This window comes from Rhinatrema bivittatum, chromosome 6 (genome assembly GCF_901001135.1).
Source record: "Rhinatrema bivittatum chromosome 6, aRhiBiv1.1, whole genome shotgun sequence".
In the NCBI taxonomy this organism is placed as follows: domain Eukaryota; kingdom Metazoa; phylum Chordata; class Amphibia; order Gymnophiona; family Rhinatrematidae; genus Rhinatrema; species Rhinatrema bivittatum.
Genome location: NC_042620.1, coordinates 127,793,623 through 127,810,806, shown reverse-complemented (window position 1 = coordinate 127,810,806; position 17,184 = coordinate 127,793,623). Strand labels below are relative to the sequence as shown.

The 17,184-nt window shown below is 43.0% G+C and overlaps 1 protein-coding gene across 1 annotated transcript in view; it reads right to left on the bottom strand.

The window, feature by feature from the left end:
• ITGA4 (integrin subunit alpha 4) overlaps positions 1 to 17,184 on the bottom strand; it is a 171,454-nt gene that overhangs the window by 3,985 nt on the left and 150,285 nt on the right. The window contains exons 22-27 of the mRNA XM_029605917.1: positions 15,237 to 15,327; positions 10,375 to 10,482; positions 7,148 to 7,267; positions 2,746 to 2,865; positions 515 to 610; positions 281 to 400 (exon numbers count right to left, since the gene is read on the bottom strand). Of these exons, the coding sequence (XP_029461777.1) occupies positions 281 to 400; positions 515 to 610; positions 2,746 to 2,865; positions 7,148 to 7,267; positions 10,375 to 10,482; positions 15,237 to 15,327 (655 nt within the window). The remainder of the gene's footprint in view (positions 1 to 280; positions 401 to 514; positions 611 to 2,745; positions 2,866 to 7,147; positions 7,268 to 10,374; positions 10,483 to 15,236; positions 15,328 to 17,184) is intronic.

The window sequence follows — 17,184 nt, the reverse complement described above, 5'->3', positions numbered from 1 at the left end:
CCTTAACCAGGAGCCATAGATTGTGATCTCCAGAACCTGAAACATGCACATCCTGAGTCTCGCCACTAGATGTCACAGTTGTGCAATGGTTGGAACATCCTTCCAAAGATGCAGTGAACACTGCTTTTACAATATGTCCAGCACTGGCCAGCCCAATGGAGTAGAAGCAAGACCTAGGAAGCCAACCTAAGTCTCCTGCATGTCAGCGCACAGGGCTGCCACTGAGGCTTTCAATGCGATATGATTTTTAATATTATAAACATAACAGTAGTATGCTTACCTTCCATAGACCATATGCAAGAAACAGAAACAGAATAAAGCCCACTAGAAAACTGATCACTATGATGGTCCTAGTAACTCTATGCTTTGGCTTTTGGTGGTGAAGCCCTTCCAGAATGACCTATACAAATTGAGATTTAGAAGCATTACTTTTCAATTCTGTTGTTTACAAAGATACTACAGTATATTGTATGACATATTTTTATTAAGTAGCTAACTTGTTTCCAAAGCTTACATTAGTAAATGGGTCCCTGTGGAGCTGAATAACTTTTGGGTGTTTCTCTGTTGATACTGTTGCTCTAGTTATAAACTGAAGTATTAAAGCATGATCCTATTTAAAAAAGAATACAAGTCCTTTAGAAAACAATCATTATTGGAAATCACTTTTATTAAAATTCAATTACAAACAAATGTATTTAGGATTTGTTTCACTAAAATAATTTCCTCAGACACAGAAAAGGGAAAAAAATGTCTTAGTAAATCAGGTTCTAGGTTTTCAGAGTTATGCAGTTATTTTAGTGAAAGAAAGCATCAGTCTGTGAAGTAAAATCCTCTTTAGTTTCATAACGAAATAATAGTAATTTTGACAAATAATTACAATATTATATACTGTATAGTTTCAGTTATAATAAATAAAACCATACTGGCTTAGGGTTGATATTCATAAGATTTACCTGTCTAAAACAGACTAAATCATAAAAGTCTAACTGGCTGTAAATGTCCCCCCAGTGATGAGCATAATTTCTACAGCCAAAAATCAGAGGTCACACAAATTTAGGAACCCAAAAACGTGACTGGATTGAAGGTGCTCCAGTGGTAGATGTTGCACAATAATCTGTTAATTTTGATGGACAATTTTAGTCAGCCAAATAGGCTTAAATCATGTAGCCGAACAATTTTTGCTTGGCTGGATTCAGGTCCATTTTCAGCCCCAGTGCTCACAACCCCCTTCCCTCTGAAGTCCTAATGATGTAACTTTACCCTTCCCTCCACCTTTCACAGTTCTTATAAAATCTCCTGAATCCCCCTCTCACCTGAGAAAAAAAATAAAAATGTGCCATTGATCTTTTACCCTTCCTGATTCCTCCCAAGAGCGTTTAAAAAAAGCTTGCCCCTGAGCCCCTATACTACCTCCAATCCCCCATGCTGCCAAGTTAAACCAAAGGACACTGCTGTTCATCGCTCCTGATTCAATCTCATCTGAGTTTTGGGGGTTTTTTTAATATTGACTCCTGATCCCCTAGCTGACACCCTCCCCGACCTCCGGAATCCCTCAAAGCTCCTTATTGTTGAATCAAGAGGAGAAGGACACTGGCTTTCTTCTCATAGTCTGCCATCCAGCGTTGCTCTGATAGTGATGCCAGCTGGACGCCGAGCTGGGAGGAGGTAAACCTGTGCCTGGCCCAGCAGTGGGTCACTGGGGGGGGGGGGGGGGGGATCTAGGGTTAAAGAAAATGGAGGATGATGGAGATACTAGGATGGGAGTTGACTGGAAGGAATCATGAGAGAGGATTGATGGCAAGGCTTTTTTTTTTTAAACAAACTCAAGCATGGGGAGGATCAAGATGGGGAATCACCAGCTTTAAAAAAAAAAAAAAAAAAAAAAGTGCTAACCAGCTAAGTACCTGATTCATTAAAAGGTTTTTCCCATAGATACAACATGGGAGAAAAGCCTTAATGAATCTGGCCTTGTTTGGTCAAGCAACCCAGCTGCAGAGAGCTGTGCAAAACCATTTTGACTAACTTGATTTAACCACATTTCCAGCTGAAAACCTAGCTAGTGAAGTTCAGTTGAAAATTTACCTAAAGATTAAAATTAGCCAGTTATCTTTGCCATGCACCAGCTTTTTAGAAACCTACTCCAGAATTCTTAGGGGTAGATTTTCAAAGGGGTACGCGCGTACCCCCCGAAAACCTACCCCAACCTCCCCCCCCCCCCCCCGGGCACGCCCCAGGACGCGCGTTGTTAAGTACCGAGGCTTGCATGGGGGAGTGTGTTGGGGGGCACGCGCAGATTTACGCCTGCTTTCTGCAGGCGTAAATCTGCCAACAAAGGTGGGGGGGGGGGGTTAGATTGGGCTGGGGGGGGTGGGTTAGGTAGCGGAAGGGAGGGGAAGGTGAGGGGAGGGTGGAAGGAAAGTTCCCTCCGAGGCCGCTCCGATTTCGGAGCGGCCTCGGAGGGAACAAGCAGCACGCGCTGGGCTCGGCGTACGCAGGTTGCACAAATGTGCACCCCCTTGCGCGCGCCGACCCCGGATTTTATAAGATACGCGGGGCTACGCGCGTATCTTATAAAATCCAGCATACTTTTGTTCGCGCCTGGAGCACGAACAAAAGTACGCCCATGCGTACATTTATAAAATCTACCCCTTAGTGCACAGCAAAGATACAAATGAGATTCAAGTTATTTGAGGCAAGAAATCTTTGTATATTTTAATAATTTGCCAGTTGTTACATTCAGCTTACCATTTCCAAATTTGCAAGATTCACTTCCAGGGAAACTTGAACGTTTTCTTCTCTTCCACTTTCCATCTTGCCAAATTTGCAGTGAATTTGTAAGCACAAACTGTCCTCTTTCATGCAATACTTAGGACACAAGCACAACATAGATTCATGGCTTCTACCCTCAGAACTTCTGATAATACAATAGCTAGAATTTTTATTTCTGCCTGCTATATTTTGTAACTATATGCTTTATTTCTCACAAGTTCTTACATAAATAGTGAATAAATATATACATCAAAAGACAGCATTCATGTCCCTCCTGCCTTTTCTAAATATGTGCAATAGAAAGAAAGCATTGCTTGAAAGGAGTAGCATTTTTCTGTTGATATTTATGAAGAAAGGTGCCACTGATTCGTGGCTTTGCCACTCACAAAGGCTAGTAATTCATGACTCGTGAAAGAACAATATGTATGTAACTCTGACATGTTCTATCCCATTGAGATAAGTAGTGTACCATCCACTGTAAGCTTCCTGCAAAACATGCCAATTTCACTTTAGAGCTACTGACTTCAATCAAGCACATTATGAGTTATACATCAACAGGCGGTAAAAATACAGGATACCACAGATTTCCAAAGGCCTCATACATTATCATTTGTATATGTGTACGTACGTACTTTATGTATGGAGATAGATTCACTGGTCTACATCAATTTTGCTGACTACAAGATAATGAGATCTTTATGTATTTTAGTGTGCTGAGTCCAAAAATCACATCCATTTCCTCCAGTCACGTCCACTTTTTCCGCAAAACGCTGTCTACTCATAAACTCTTATAGCAATAACGTAACATTATTATTTAGATATGCTGAATTCGCAAAAAGATAATATGCAGAAAGACATGCTGAATACACAAAAAGAAATGCTGAATATGCAATCGGTATAACCAATAGGAAGACTGCTTATTAAACCGTTTAAAACTGTTGACGTCAGCATTTTATGGCTATATAAGCAGTGTGAAAACTGACGGCAGCATTCAGTCATTCAAGAGGCTTAGAAATCACAGCAAATTTAACTCTGTGAAATCTGTTTTTCTTGAATATGTCATCCAACACTCAAATAGTTCGTGGACGGTGCCAGAATGATCCTGATATATTCTGTTACATTTGTGGTTGTTTTACAACACCCAAACAACGGACAAATATATCTGACTTTGTACGAAAAGCTTATCATGCGTATTTCAGGGTTAAACTGGGTGACCAGGACAAACCTTGGGCACCACATAAAGGGGCAGATTTTAAAACGGTTACATTGCGCATTGCCGAGCCTATTTTCCATAGGCCCGGCAATGCGCGTAAAGCCCCGGGACACGTGTATGTCCCGGGGCTTTGTGAAAGGGGCGGGGGTGGGACCGAGGCCTCCAGCATAGTGGCCGTGCTGGCGCACACAAGTTTTTAAAGGTAGGGAGGGATTTAGGTTGGGCTGGAGGGCGGGTTAGATAGGGGAAGTGAGGGGAAGGTGGGGGGGTGGCGAAGGAAAGTTCCCTCCGAGGCCGCTCCGATTTCGGAGCAGCCTCGGAAGGAATGGGGAAAGCCATCGAGGCTCCCCTAGGGCTCGATGCTTGCAAGGTGCACTAGTGTGCACCCCCTTGTGCGCACCAACCCCGGATTTTATAACATGCGCGCGGCTGCCCACACATATTATAAAATCGGGCGTATGTTTAAAATTCTGGCCCACAGTGTGCAGGACATGTTGAAAACCTGAGACAGTGGACTAAAGAGAAAATGTCTCCCTAACAATTAAAATTTACACAACAATTGCTCTCTTGGTTAGACAATAGACTTGTTTTTTGCATGAAACAAATATATTACGTGCTATCGCTTCTTCAGAACTTTTTATTACCATTGATATTTGACTTTATAATCTTTAATCAAATATTTCTCATTCGTGAAAAAATTTGTCGCATTGCATATTTTTTGACTTCATATTTGGAATCAGCACCTTTCATTTGGGTAAAATCAGCAAAAATAATTAGGTCAGCAGAAAACATTTTTTCAAATGTAGACCAGTGTCTATATATGTGTGTGTTTAGAGTAGCAATAAATATCATAGTATGAAATCATGAACCTTCTTCTCCTAAATGTTTCTCTATAGTTTTAGAAAATAAGTATAGATTGCCATTTTTATTTCAGAGGAAAAAATATTGTCCTGTCTGCAACATTTATGTGCGTGAATAGTGGCCATTATAGGAAATACTCATTTCAATGAGCTTGCCTGTTGGAACCGTAGCTCATAGTGAGCCCATTTGTATAGCAGTGCACTTAGACAACAAATTTCAACCCAATGCACATTTGCACGCATACACCATGCGGTGCCTAGGGACACGGCCATTTTATAACATAAGCGCGCATTTGTATGCATGTTATAAAATAAACTGCCGCATGCACATGTATGCCAAATTTTAAGTGGACATGTGCTTGTGTGTGCAAATCCCGCTTCTACCATGTAAATTGAGTAATTTTCAAAGAGGTGATCCATCGTCATTCCAGTTTTATCAGGTCGTCTGCAATTCACCCACTTAAAATGTAGGTCCTCCAACACCCCCCCCCCCCCCCATTTTGATAGCCTTCACTCTCAGTTAATCCCAATCTTTAAAATCCAGATCTGCCTAGTTTTCTTTAAATGTTAACTTACATGGCACCCATATCAGAAGTAAAGTTACAAAGCAGGGGAGCTCGGTGTGCACGAGGTTGCATAAGTATTTGTGCATTAATTTCAAATTCATGCCCCAAAATGATCATGCCCTGCCCAGACCACACCCATGCCATGCCCCTTTTTGAAAACTTTTGAGATGCGCACGCTGTGGCATTTCCGCACATATCTGGGCGCCTTTTAAAATAAAGTCAGCGCACGCAAGCCCAACTTATTCATGCATCCCCCGATTGATGAGCATGTTGGGCTTTATTGTCTGCAGATTTGGAGTAAAATCTGCATACAATAAAGACCAGCCTTTCAAAGCAGACTTACATAAAAATAAATCAAAATTAGCTGGACTGTGCATACATTTGCATGACATAGTTGCTCACATTTACACCTGCAGAAGAATTATAATGTCAACATTAACACGCATACTTGTGAAAACCAAACGTAAGCCTGTAAATGAATTCCCAACCCCCAACTTCACCCTGGGATTGCCTCTTTCAAGTACCCATAAAATTAGGTATACTTTATATATTCAACCCAGAGATAATTTTCATAAAGCCTATTTACATGTGTAAAGCTATGTGTTCTCTAAAACCAGCATAATATCAGTTCTCACATAATCTGCCCTACTTCTCTTGGCATTATGTCTCCAAGTTTCTGAGCTATTCATAGACTTAAGGGGGCTACACATGGATGCATGGATATATAGCCTATGTCCCGTGAGGCATGTTCAAAGCTTCTAGGAACTTTGAAATCAAAGTTCCGTGCTGGGCCCCATCTGATAATATGAGAACTGAAATCCTGCTGTCTTCGGAAAACACCTGTTACAGGAAAACAACTCTACTTTCTCTAATCCCTAAAAAGAGGCTTTTGACTAGTATATAATGGAAGAAGAACCATAGGGGTAGATTTTCAAACCGCGCAAATTGGCGTACTTTTGCTGGCGCATCAGGCGCAAGCAAAAGTACGTGGGATTTTAGTAGATACGCGCGTAGCCGCTAAAATCCTGGATCGGCGCACGCAAGGCTATCGATTCTGTATAGCCGGCGTGCGCCGAGCCGCGCAGCCTACCCCCGTTCCCTCCGAGGCCGCTACGAAATCGGAGCGGCCTCGGAGGGAACTTTCTTTTGCCCTCCCCTCACCTTCCCCTCCCTTCCCCTACCTAACCCACCCGCCCGGCCCTGTCTAAACCCCACCCTTACCCTTGTCGGGGGATTTACGCCTCCCGGAGGGAGACGTAAATCCCCGCGCGCCAGCGGGCCGCTAGCGCGCCGGGACGCGACCTGGGGGCGGGTACGGAGGGCACGGCCATGCCCCCGGACTGCCCCGGGCCATAACCACGCCCCCGGGCCCGCCCCTGAAACGCTACGGCCCGCCCCGAAAACGCTGCGCGGATCGGACCCACCCCCTCGACACGCCCCCCTCGGAAAACCCCGGGACTTACGCAAGTCCCGGGGTCTGCGCGCGCCGGTAGGCCTATTGAACATAGGCGCACCGGCGCGCAGGGCCCTGCTCGCCTAAATCCGCCCGGATTTAGGCGGATTTAGGTGAGCAGGGCTCTGAAAATCCGCCCCATAATGAACAGCAGCATTGTAGAATATTATAAGGAAACCTGCAGCACTGCACACATTTTCCTACAGTTTAAATATAGTTCACATCTACAGTACTTTATATCAGAATTACAAATTCAATCTTTAAATCAATAAACATCAAAACTTACCAATCTTCTTCTACCAGGTTTTGAAAAGAAAATAAATAGATCCTGCAACAATGATCGATGAGTTTCTGGCAAAGTACAATCTGTTGTATAATTCTTGAAATAACATTCGCCTGCAGATGTCTGTAAGCAGCATGAATAAGACCCTTGAATTAGCAAATTTAGGAACTCATTTACTAAGCATTTTTCCAAGAGTCACAGAATGGCAGAAAAGCCTTAATAAATCAGGCCCTTAGTTTGACTCAACTCCAACCACAGTACACAGTACTTTTTATTGATATTTTGTAAAGATTTTAGAAACAGTCAAAGAATGATGCCAAGGCAAGGACACAATTTTGGACTCCTAGTAAATTATACTTATGGAATGAACATAAGAACATAACACTTGCCATACTGGGTCAGACCAAAGGGCCATTAAACCCAGTATCCTGTTTTCAACAGTGGCCAATCTAGATCACAAGTACTTGGCAGGATCCCAAAAGATATTCCAAGCTACTTATCCCATGGATCCCAAAAGATATTCCAAGCTACTTATCCCATGGATAAGCAGTGGATTTCCCCAAGTCCACCTTAAGAATATTTTATGCACTTTTCTTCCAGGAGCTTGTCCAAACCCTATTTAAACCCTGCTATACTAAGGTTAAAATATTCTTGCCTGATAATTTGCTTCCTTGAGTCCAGTTTCCTGTGGTTCCCCAGCCAGAGTAATTACCACAGAATCTACTCCTCAACACCCATTGCCACCATCACGTCCTTCCCACTGTAGCTCTAGTTACTAATTCTGGTAGCATGGCAGCAGCAGTATCTAAAATGCTGAAATACTATTGATGATGCATAATTTAATTTAAATGTGTAAATAGATTCTGGTAATACCAGAAGAACATGAGGGGAATGGGCAGCATGGAATAAGAATAATGGAAGTGGAGGAAGAGATACAGATATATTAAAGAAGAAAAGGAGAAACATATATATATAGAGAGAGAGAGAAAAGAAAAGAGAACAATGATACATTGCTGGAAGGTGAAAGAGAGAAGAGACATACAGAGGATAAGAAGGGAAAACTGAGATTTATGCAAGGACATATAAGAGGCTGTAGTAGAAAGAGGGGCAAGGGGATAAAGAAAAATTAAATGTAAATATAAATAAAAGATGAAAGGGAGAACTGACATGGAAAAAGTAAAGAAGTAATGAAAAAGAACAAAGGATGAAGAACTAGATTTCATTTTTGACAAAAAATATTTAAAAAATGAAAAGAAAACTTTAAAGTGGATTTCTTGGATTTATGACCTGTTTCTCTTTGAAAATTAGCAAGTGCAAAGTATGCAAACTATAATTGTGTATAATTTGTGCAGGTGACAGAGGGTGTTCAAAATCTCTCATGCACATTTTCATATTGAATGTGCAACTATTGTTCTCTCCTGATCTAAACATGCCCACAGGGACACCTTGTTAATGCAACTAAGAATCCATGCACTAGAGAACCCACACATACTTTTAGTCACATTTAAGAAGGATAATTTTCAATCGGGCTGTTTTACCCAGGTGTATACCTTTTACTCAGCTAAACATTTTGAAAATTTCCCTTCCAATTAACATTTGGCATCTGCTGTCTGCATCTAATGTTCCAGTATATGAATTTCAAAAAAAAGAAAATAAATCCCAGCTAAATTTTGGTCATCTAAATTAAGAGGATTTCCAACTAAAAATCACTGTAAATCTAATCATCTTACAGGGGGCTTGGATGGAGCTCTCAGACTTTGGACACCTAAATTTAGCCAGTTTGTACTAAAAATCAGTGCTAGCCAGTTAAATCATCTCTCACATGAAGGGATCCATGTTTAATGTGGAGTTATTTACTCTTTCAGATAATAGAAAGACTAGGGGGCACTCCAAGAAGTTAGTATGTGGCACATTTAAAACTAATTGGAGAAAGTTCTTTTTCACTCAATGCACAATTAAACTCTGGAATTTGTTGCCAGAGGATGTGGTTAGTGCAGTTAGTATAGCTGTGTTTAAAAAAGGATTGGATAAGTTCTTAGAGGAGAAGTCCATTAATTAAGTCTATTAATTAAGTTGACTTAGAAAATAGCCAATGCTATTACTAGCAACTGTAACATGGAATAGACTTAGTTTTTGGGTACTTGCCAGGTTCTTTTGGCCTGGATTGGCCACTGTTGGAAACAGGATGCTGGGCTTGATGGACCCTTGGTCTGACCCAGTATGGCATGTTCTTATGAGTACCGGTCTTCAGCATCTCTCCCACTGAATTTTAAAAGTTCTGCTGGAGATCCACCTGCTCCCTGGCATCCCCATGGCGCTTTTTTTTAATGTAAAGCTGAAGGGGCTACCAGCTCCCCATATACTACAACATCCCCCCTTGTTCCTGCCACATAAAATAAAATGAAGCCTGAAGTTCATACAGATCTCCACAGTATCCTCTACCCACCTGTATTCTCCATTAACCTTGGGAAGACAAGCCAAAGGAGGATACAGTATTACCGCCTCCCAGGTTCTTAGTGGGGACTGTGGGTGGGAGGAGTGCGGTAGGGAGAATAGTGGGAGATGCAGCCTGTATGAGCATCAGAATGTATTTATTTTTTTTGGAGGGGTAGGATGTAGGGAGGCTGGTGTTCTTACCAGCTATACAGTTTAAAAAATCCCAGAGTGAGAGAGGATACCAGGATTCTGGCAGCCCTCCTCCCCTCAGCTTTATATTTAAAACAAACACAGGGACAGGAGGCTGCTGACTTGACATTTCTATATCTCTGGGATGGATGGAGGAGCTTGGCAGGGACAGATTTTGGGATGTCCTAGCAATGCCTAGATTTGGCTACCCAAGCTATTTGCCTAGCGTTGGAAATTAGCACTAGTCAACTAACTTCCTTATTCCTGATCTGACTCCCATCCCTTCCCTTCGCTCACTTTTTAGGAATTTTAATTTCAAACCCAGTCCAATTGAGAAGCCTAACTCCCAAAGTTATGTGCCTAAAAACTATAAATTCATTTATATACAACTGGCACTCAAGGACCACAATTCAACATTTTTTACATACAATCAGGAATGAGATTTTAGTAAGATTAAATGTGAGTCACTCAAGCTTTCATTATAGGACTATTGAATAAGAATATCAAAATGAGGCCACATACAGCACTTGATGAATGCAGCATAGCATGCAAATAACATTATTAAAGCAATGGTGTAAAAACACATTAATATGATCGAAACATACCTTGACATGCAAAAGATTGAACAGTTTGGCATTATTTGGTGCAAAAGAATTTGGCAACATTATCTCCAAGTTTGAGGTAGGTGCAACACTTGATCCAACATTGATAACCTTAATAAAAGTTATATAGATTTATTTCCATCTGCTAGATATGTTAAACATTATCAAATATACTTTTCAATAAGAGAAAACATGCAGGAACTTAGTGTTTGTTACTTAATAATTTAAGGCAGAGCTTCCCAAATTTGTACTAGTGATTCCGCAGCCAGTTAGGTTTTCAGGATATCTGCAATGTGATCCATATTCAGCCTCTATGTCACTCTGCTAACTTGCTGGATAAACTTATCTGGCTAACTAGTGCCACATATTCAGTGGCACAGAGGCACCACACTGAATAATCCCAACAATCTTAAAATTAGCTGGATAAGTTTACTCAGCTAAATTTAGTCAGCCCTATGGCCCCACCAAATTTAGGTCAGGATTCATCATTCCATGTGGAATGATGAACCCTATGCTACAGGGGGGCGGGGTGAAGCAGGGGGTGGGTTGGGCGATAGCCTGCAGCCGGCCGCACCACAGCAGTGCGGTTTCACCTGCCACGGTGCAACCGGCTGCAGGCTATCGCGGGCATAACATCATCGTAAAAGGTGGTGCTATTCCCCGCGCTACTGCCTGCGGTAATGTTTGAAACATCCTATCGCACGTAAAATGGGCCTTTTCGCATGCGATAGGATGTAAATTAACTGGAGGGGAGGGGAGGGAGAGGAGTTGGCTGCGGCACTGCTGCCGGCAATAATGTGAGGAACATTACCGCCGGCAGTAGTACAGCGAATAACAACACCTTTTACGGTGTCGCTATCTGTGTGAAAGGCTGCAGCCAGCCGCACTCCAGCCGGCAAAATCGCACCGCCACCATGCGAACAGCTGTGGCCTTTCGCAGGCCCACCCACCCCTTCACTCCCCGCCTCCTTTTTCATGAGATTCGTCATTCTGCGAAGAATGATGAATCCAGCCCTAAAATTGCTATTTAAATAAAATACAAAATCAATATTTATCACTCTAGGTTGAGAGAACATTGTATAAATCTCATCTTTGTGTGAGTTTCTTCATTCTGAAGGACATCAAATCATCACAAGAGTGCACTGTTCTGTTTGTATGTCTCACTCTGCATGTAAAAGTGGCCCTTAACCCCTACACTACTACCTAAACCTCACCTCGAGTTACTAGGTGGGCCTCCTATAGTAGCATAAATAGCTGCTTACTAGGCTGCCACCCCCAGAGGCTCACCCTCTCCCACATTTCAGGCCCTTCCTCCAGGCTCAAAATGGAATTTGTGAAAAAATAGCATTATGGGCATATTGCACAGCTTAATGATAATGAAAAAAATCCCTGCTCCCGACTCCTCCCCAATCCCTCCCCTTTTAAAAATTAGCATCACACCATGCGATATAGTGCTTTTCGCATACGTTAAGGTGCTTTTCGCATGCAAAAATGCCTTAATGCATGCGAAAATGCGAGTTGGAAAATGACCCTATTAGCCTGGCCAAAGAGCTGTCCTAAAGATTACCAGCTATGTTTAATAGTGTGGCTGCACTACTGAATATACCTTCAAAGTTAGCCAGATAAGTTTATCTGGATAACTTTGAAATTTGGAGAGTGACTGAATATGAATCTCATGGAATTCAGATTTCTTAAATGAAAACAGACTCTGATGAAAAGTACTCAGTAGTATATAATAAGGGGTAGATTTTCAAAAAGCGCGCCTTCGTGTACTTTTGTTGGCGCATCAGGCGCAAACAAAAGTACGCTGGATTTTAGTAGATACGCGCGTATCCGCTAAAATCCTGGATCGGCGCACGCAAGGCTGCCGATTTCGTGTAGCCGGCGCGTGCCGAGCCGCGCAGCCTGCTGCCGTTCCCTCCAAGGCCGCTCCGAAATCGGAGCGGCCTCGGAGGGAACTCGCTTTCGCCCTCCCCTAACTTTCCCCTCCCTTCCTCCATCTAACCCACCCCCCCACCGGCCCTATCTAGACCCCCCCCCTACCTTTGTTGGGGAATTTACGCCTCCCGGAGGGAGAAGTAAATCCCCGCGCGCCAGCGGGCCTCTAGCGCGCCGAGACGGAACCTGGGGGCGGTTCCGGAGGGCGCGGCCACGCCCCCGGACCGCTCCGGGCTGAAACCACGCCCCCGGGCCTGCCCCCGAAACGCCGTGTCCTGCCCCCAAAACGCCGCGCCGCTCGGCCCCGCCCCGACACGCCCCCCTCGAAAAACCCCGGGACTTACACGAGTCCCGGGGCTGTGCGCGCGCCGGTAGGCCTATGGAACATAGGCGCACCGGTGCGCAAGGCCCTGCTCGCGTAAATCCGGGCAGATTTACGCAAGCAAGGCTCTTAAAATCCGCCCCTAAGGGAGGAGCAATTGCCCCAGGCAAAACTGCAATTCCGTTCTTGCCTTAGCATTATTAAAGCAAAAGCAAGAAGCCTCTGGTGGTCACAAACTGAAGCTTAAGGAAGGTAAATTTCTAATAGCCTGGATATTGGTAAAGTCTGTGGGTCCATTGTACATACAGACTTTACTGAATATTTTCAAAGGCGATTTACCCTCATAAGTTCGTTTTGAAAATCCTCAAGTAATTGGCTGGGTAAGAGCAGAAATGACCTTGCACAAACATATACTTGCTCCAAGCAGGACATGACTTGCATGGGAAACTTATGTGTATACTTTTTAAACTAAAAAATTATGTACAAAGTTGTAACTCCACCCCCACCCCCACCCCCCCGAATGCCTCTCCTCAGCATATGTAAAGGTAGACATGAAACCAGGTTACATGCATAATTTTATACACATTTGCCCCTGATTCATTTTCAAAATGCTATTTATATGCCTAGAATAGGGTTTTCTGTGCAGAAATCATTTTGAAAATTAAGCCTATAAACTGATATTTTATTAGTTCATGCAGCACATACCATTTGTGACATCATAGTCAATAGAGTCCAATCAGATACTGTCTCTCTTGACTTTGTGACCTTTGTCCTCCATATGACTGCTTTAAAAGGTTTAGTAAAATTGTAGGGAACATTTTCCCCCAAAAAATCTTTAACAAATAATAATTTAGTAATATTTGAAATTGATATATTCCTACTTGTCATGAAGACTTTATAATTACCAAATAGTACACAGTGGATGTAATTTTACTTTAATTTGCAGTGCTATAATAGGTCAGTTAAAAAAAATTAACCTCAAAACCTGTAACTATCAGTACATATACTACTGCCTATTTGCAACTCCATTAGTCATTGGCGCACAGATTGCTAAAAAAATAGCTGCCTGCATTACAAAATACTTTCTTGAATTATACAAAGGCACGTCCTATGTGATGACACATGAACTAGGGATGTGCAGGGAGACTTTTTTTTATTATTTTGTTCATTTAATCAGTTTTCAGATAATTTTGTGTTCATTTTTCATTTTGTTTGCTTTTCTTCATTTCAGAAAGTAGTGCACACTATTCATGAATAGTATGCACTAGGGATGTGAATCGTTTTAGGACGATTAAAATTATCGTCCGATAATTTTAATATCGTCTTAAACCGTTATGGAACACAATACAATACAGATTCTAACGATTTATCGTTATAAATCGTTAGAATCGTGAGCCGGCACACTAAAACCCCCTAAAACCCACCCCCGACCCTTTAAATTAAATCCCCCACCCTCCCGAACCCCCCCCAAATAACTTAAATAACCTGCGGGTCCAGCGGCGGTCCGGAACGGCAGCGGTCCGGAACGGGCTCCTGCTCCTGCATCTTGTCGTCTTCGGCCGGCGCCATTTTCCAAAATGGCGCCGAAAAATGGCGGCGGCCATAGACGAAAAAGATTGGACGGCAGGAGGTCCTTCCGGACCCCCGCTGGACTTTTGGCAAGTCTCGTGGGGGTCAGGAGGCCCCCCACAAGCTGGCCAAAAGTTCCTGGAGGTCCAGCGGGGGTCAGGGAGCGATTTCCCGCCGCGAATCGTTTTCGTACGGAAAATGGCGCCGGCAGGAGATCGACTGCAGGAGGTCGTTCAGCGAGGGTTCCGGCGCCTCGCTGAACGACCTCCTGCAGTCGATCTCCTGCCGGCGCCATTTTCCGTACGAAAACGATTCGCGGCGGGAAATCGCTCCCTGACCCCCGCTGGACCTCCAGGAACTTTTGGCCAGCTTGTGGGGGGCCTCCTGACCCCCACGAGACTTGCCAAAAGTCCAGCGGGGGTCCGGAAGGACCTCCTGCCGTCCAATCTTTTTCGTCTATGGCCGCCGCCATTTTTCGGCGCCATTTTGGAAATGGCGCCGGCCGAAGACGACAAGATGCAGGAGCAGGAGCCCGTTCCGGACCGCTGCCGTTCCGGACCGCCGCTGGACCCGCAGGTTATTTAAGTTATTTGGGGGGGGGTTCGGGAGGGTGGGGGATTTAATTTAAAGGGTCGGGGGTGGGTTTTAGGGGGTTTTAATGTGCCGGTTTTTCGATTTTTCGATTTTTCGATTTTTTAACGATTTTTCACGATTTTTCACGATATTTTACCCCCCCCAAACGGCAACAATACGATTCCCTCCCCCTCCCAGCCGAAATCGATCGTTAAGACGATCGAGGACACGATTCACATCCCTAGTATGCACTATATTCCAAAATGAATGAACCCAAACATTTTCAGGATTTTTCTGGGACACAGTGCATTCATGTTGGAGTAAAATGAACCAAAGCAAACATTCCCGAGTTGGTTTGGATCTCCATTCATTTTAAAATGAATGTTCATCCCTAACATTTGCACAGTTTAATGAAGTATGATGAAAAATATCTAATCAAACCACTGTAAGAAAAAGCTCTTACATGAAAAGTAAAGTTGATCTTCTCTGTAATGCAGTTCATTTCTGTATATTCATTGTTGGATCCATATACAAATGAAGATGGTGACACAGACCTGTTATAAAGAAATATGGTTGTGTAACATGTTCATAGTTGCCTGGTCATAAATAAATAGTTTTATTCCCTCTGGACAGTTTTATATGAGCAGACTGGATTTTTCAGTACTTAGAAAAATGTGAGTTCACATAGGTTTGCAATTATTTTCTCTCTCTCTGCACCAGAACTTTCATCCAGAATCCATTTCCAGATGTTAACTTGCTAATCTCACATAGCTGTTTGGATGCCTCACCCCCACCCAGAGCCAGTACCCTAGGCAAACCTTCAGTCATGCACCCTTCTCCCCCAGCGTACCTATAGGTAGCAGCTCCAGCACAGCACTCCTTCCAACCAGTGGCAGTGGCTCCAGCACAATGCTCTCTTTGGCAGTATTGGTTCTGGCACAGCTCCTCTCTGGGCCTTGTACTGATTAGCTGGTGATGCCCCCATAATTTTGGAGCTCTAGATGACCACCTAGTATGCCTAATGGAACATCAGCCTTCCGACCACCTTAAACTTAGCATGACCAAGACCAAACTTCTTATTTTCCTTTAAAACCCTATGTTCTCCCTCCCACATGTTTCTATATTGGTGGATATTAACACCATCATGTTCCCTGTCCTCTCTGCCCACAACCTTTGGGTTGTCTTTGACGCCTCTTTCTTCTCTGTTCACATTGAAAACATTGAAGACCCTTATCTCTCATTTCTTCCTGCTTGGACTAATGCAATCTTTTCCTCATAGGTCTCCCATTGAATTGTCGTTCTCTGATACAATCTATTAAAAAATTCAGCTGTGTAATTTATCTTTCTTCAGCATTGTTATGACCATGTTACCCCTCTTCTCAAGGCATTACATTGGCTCCCCATCTGCTTCCATGTTCAGGTCAAACTTACCTAAATCAGCATGCACTGTGCAGCTCACACCTCTTCATGTCCCTTATTTCTTTAGATATTCTTCCTCATGATCTCCTTTCATTGGGCAAACTACTCTTATCTATGTACTTCTCCTCCATGGCATAATCCCAGTTTCACACTTTCTGTTTCACGGCACCATATGCTTAGAATAGCCTTTCCGAGTTGGTACATTTTGCTCCCTCTCTGCCTATATTTGTCCTTCCCATCAACCTATTTTTTTCTTAGATATCATTTAAAACCAAAATTCCTGACTCTTCCAGATCATAGCCTTCTCACTTTAAACATGTTTCCTGTAATAGTTATTAGAAATGTGTGCTCTTGCCTGTGTGTATCATGTGTACTCAGTGGAGCACAATAGAAATGTTAAGTAGTGATAGATAGTGAACTGCACAAAATCTGGTAAAATGTTATAAAACTTTGATGTATCTTTATTTTAAAACAAAACTCCTTCTACTTTTACCCACCCAATAGAATTAAATATTGGTCTTATTTTCATTCTGTGCCTATAAAAAAAAATGACTACTGAATAAGGCCTTAAGGAGGTCATTTTGTAACAGTCCACATAAAGTAGACAGCAAATATGTACATAAGTTACAGCAGTTTTTAAAAGAAAAGTACACACACAGGTGCACTTTCCTGTTTGAACATGTCCCAGCTGAGTGATGAGACTGGGGAGGAAAACTATCACAGGTAAATTTGGTTTTCAAAATTATGCTCGCTCGCTCTTTGGCGCCTGCCCGGCCTCCCACAGTATGTGCAAAGTACACACGCCAATGGGACGCCAGTCTTTGTGGCTCATTTTCAAAGTGGAACTATGCAAGGAGTTTTCCTTTGAAAGTTTGCCATGGGGTAGACATGTATAAGTGTGCACATGTACCCTTGCAACTAGGCAGGCTGATGAGCGTGGCCCCCGATCTGTAGCTTTCTGGTAGACACGAGTGAAATGGAGCATGTCTCAT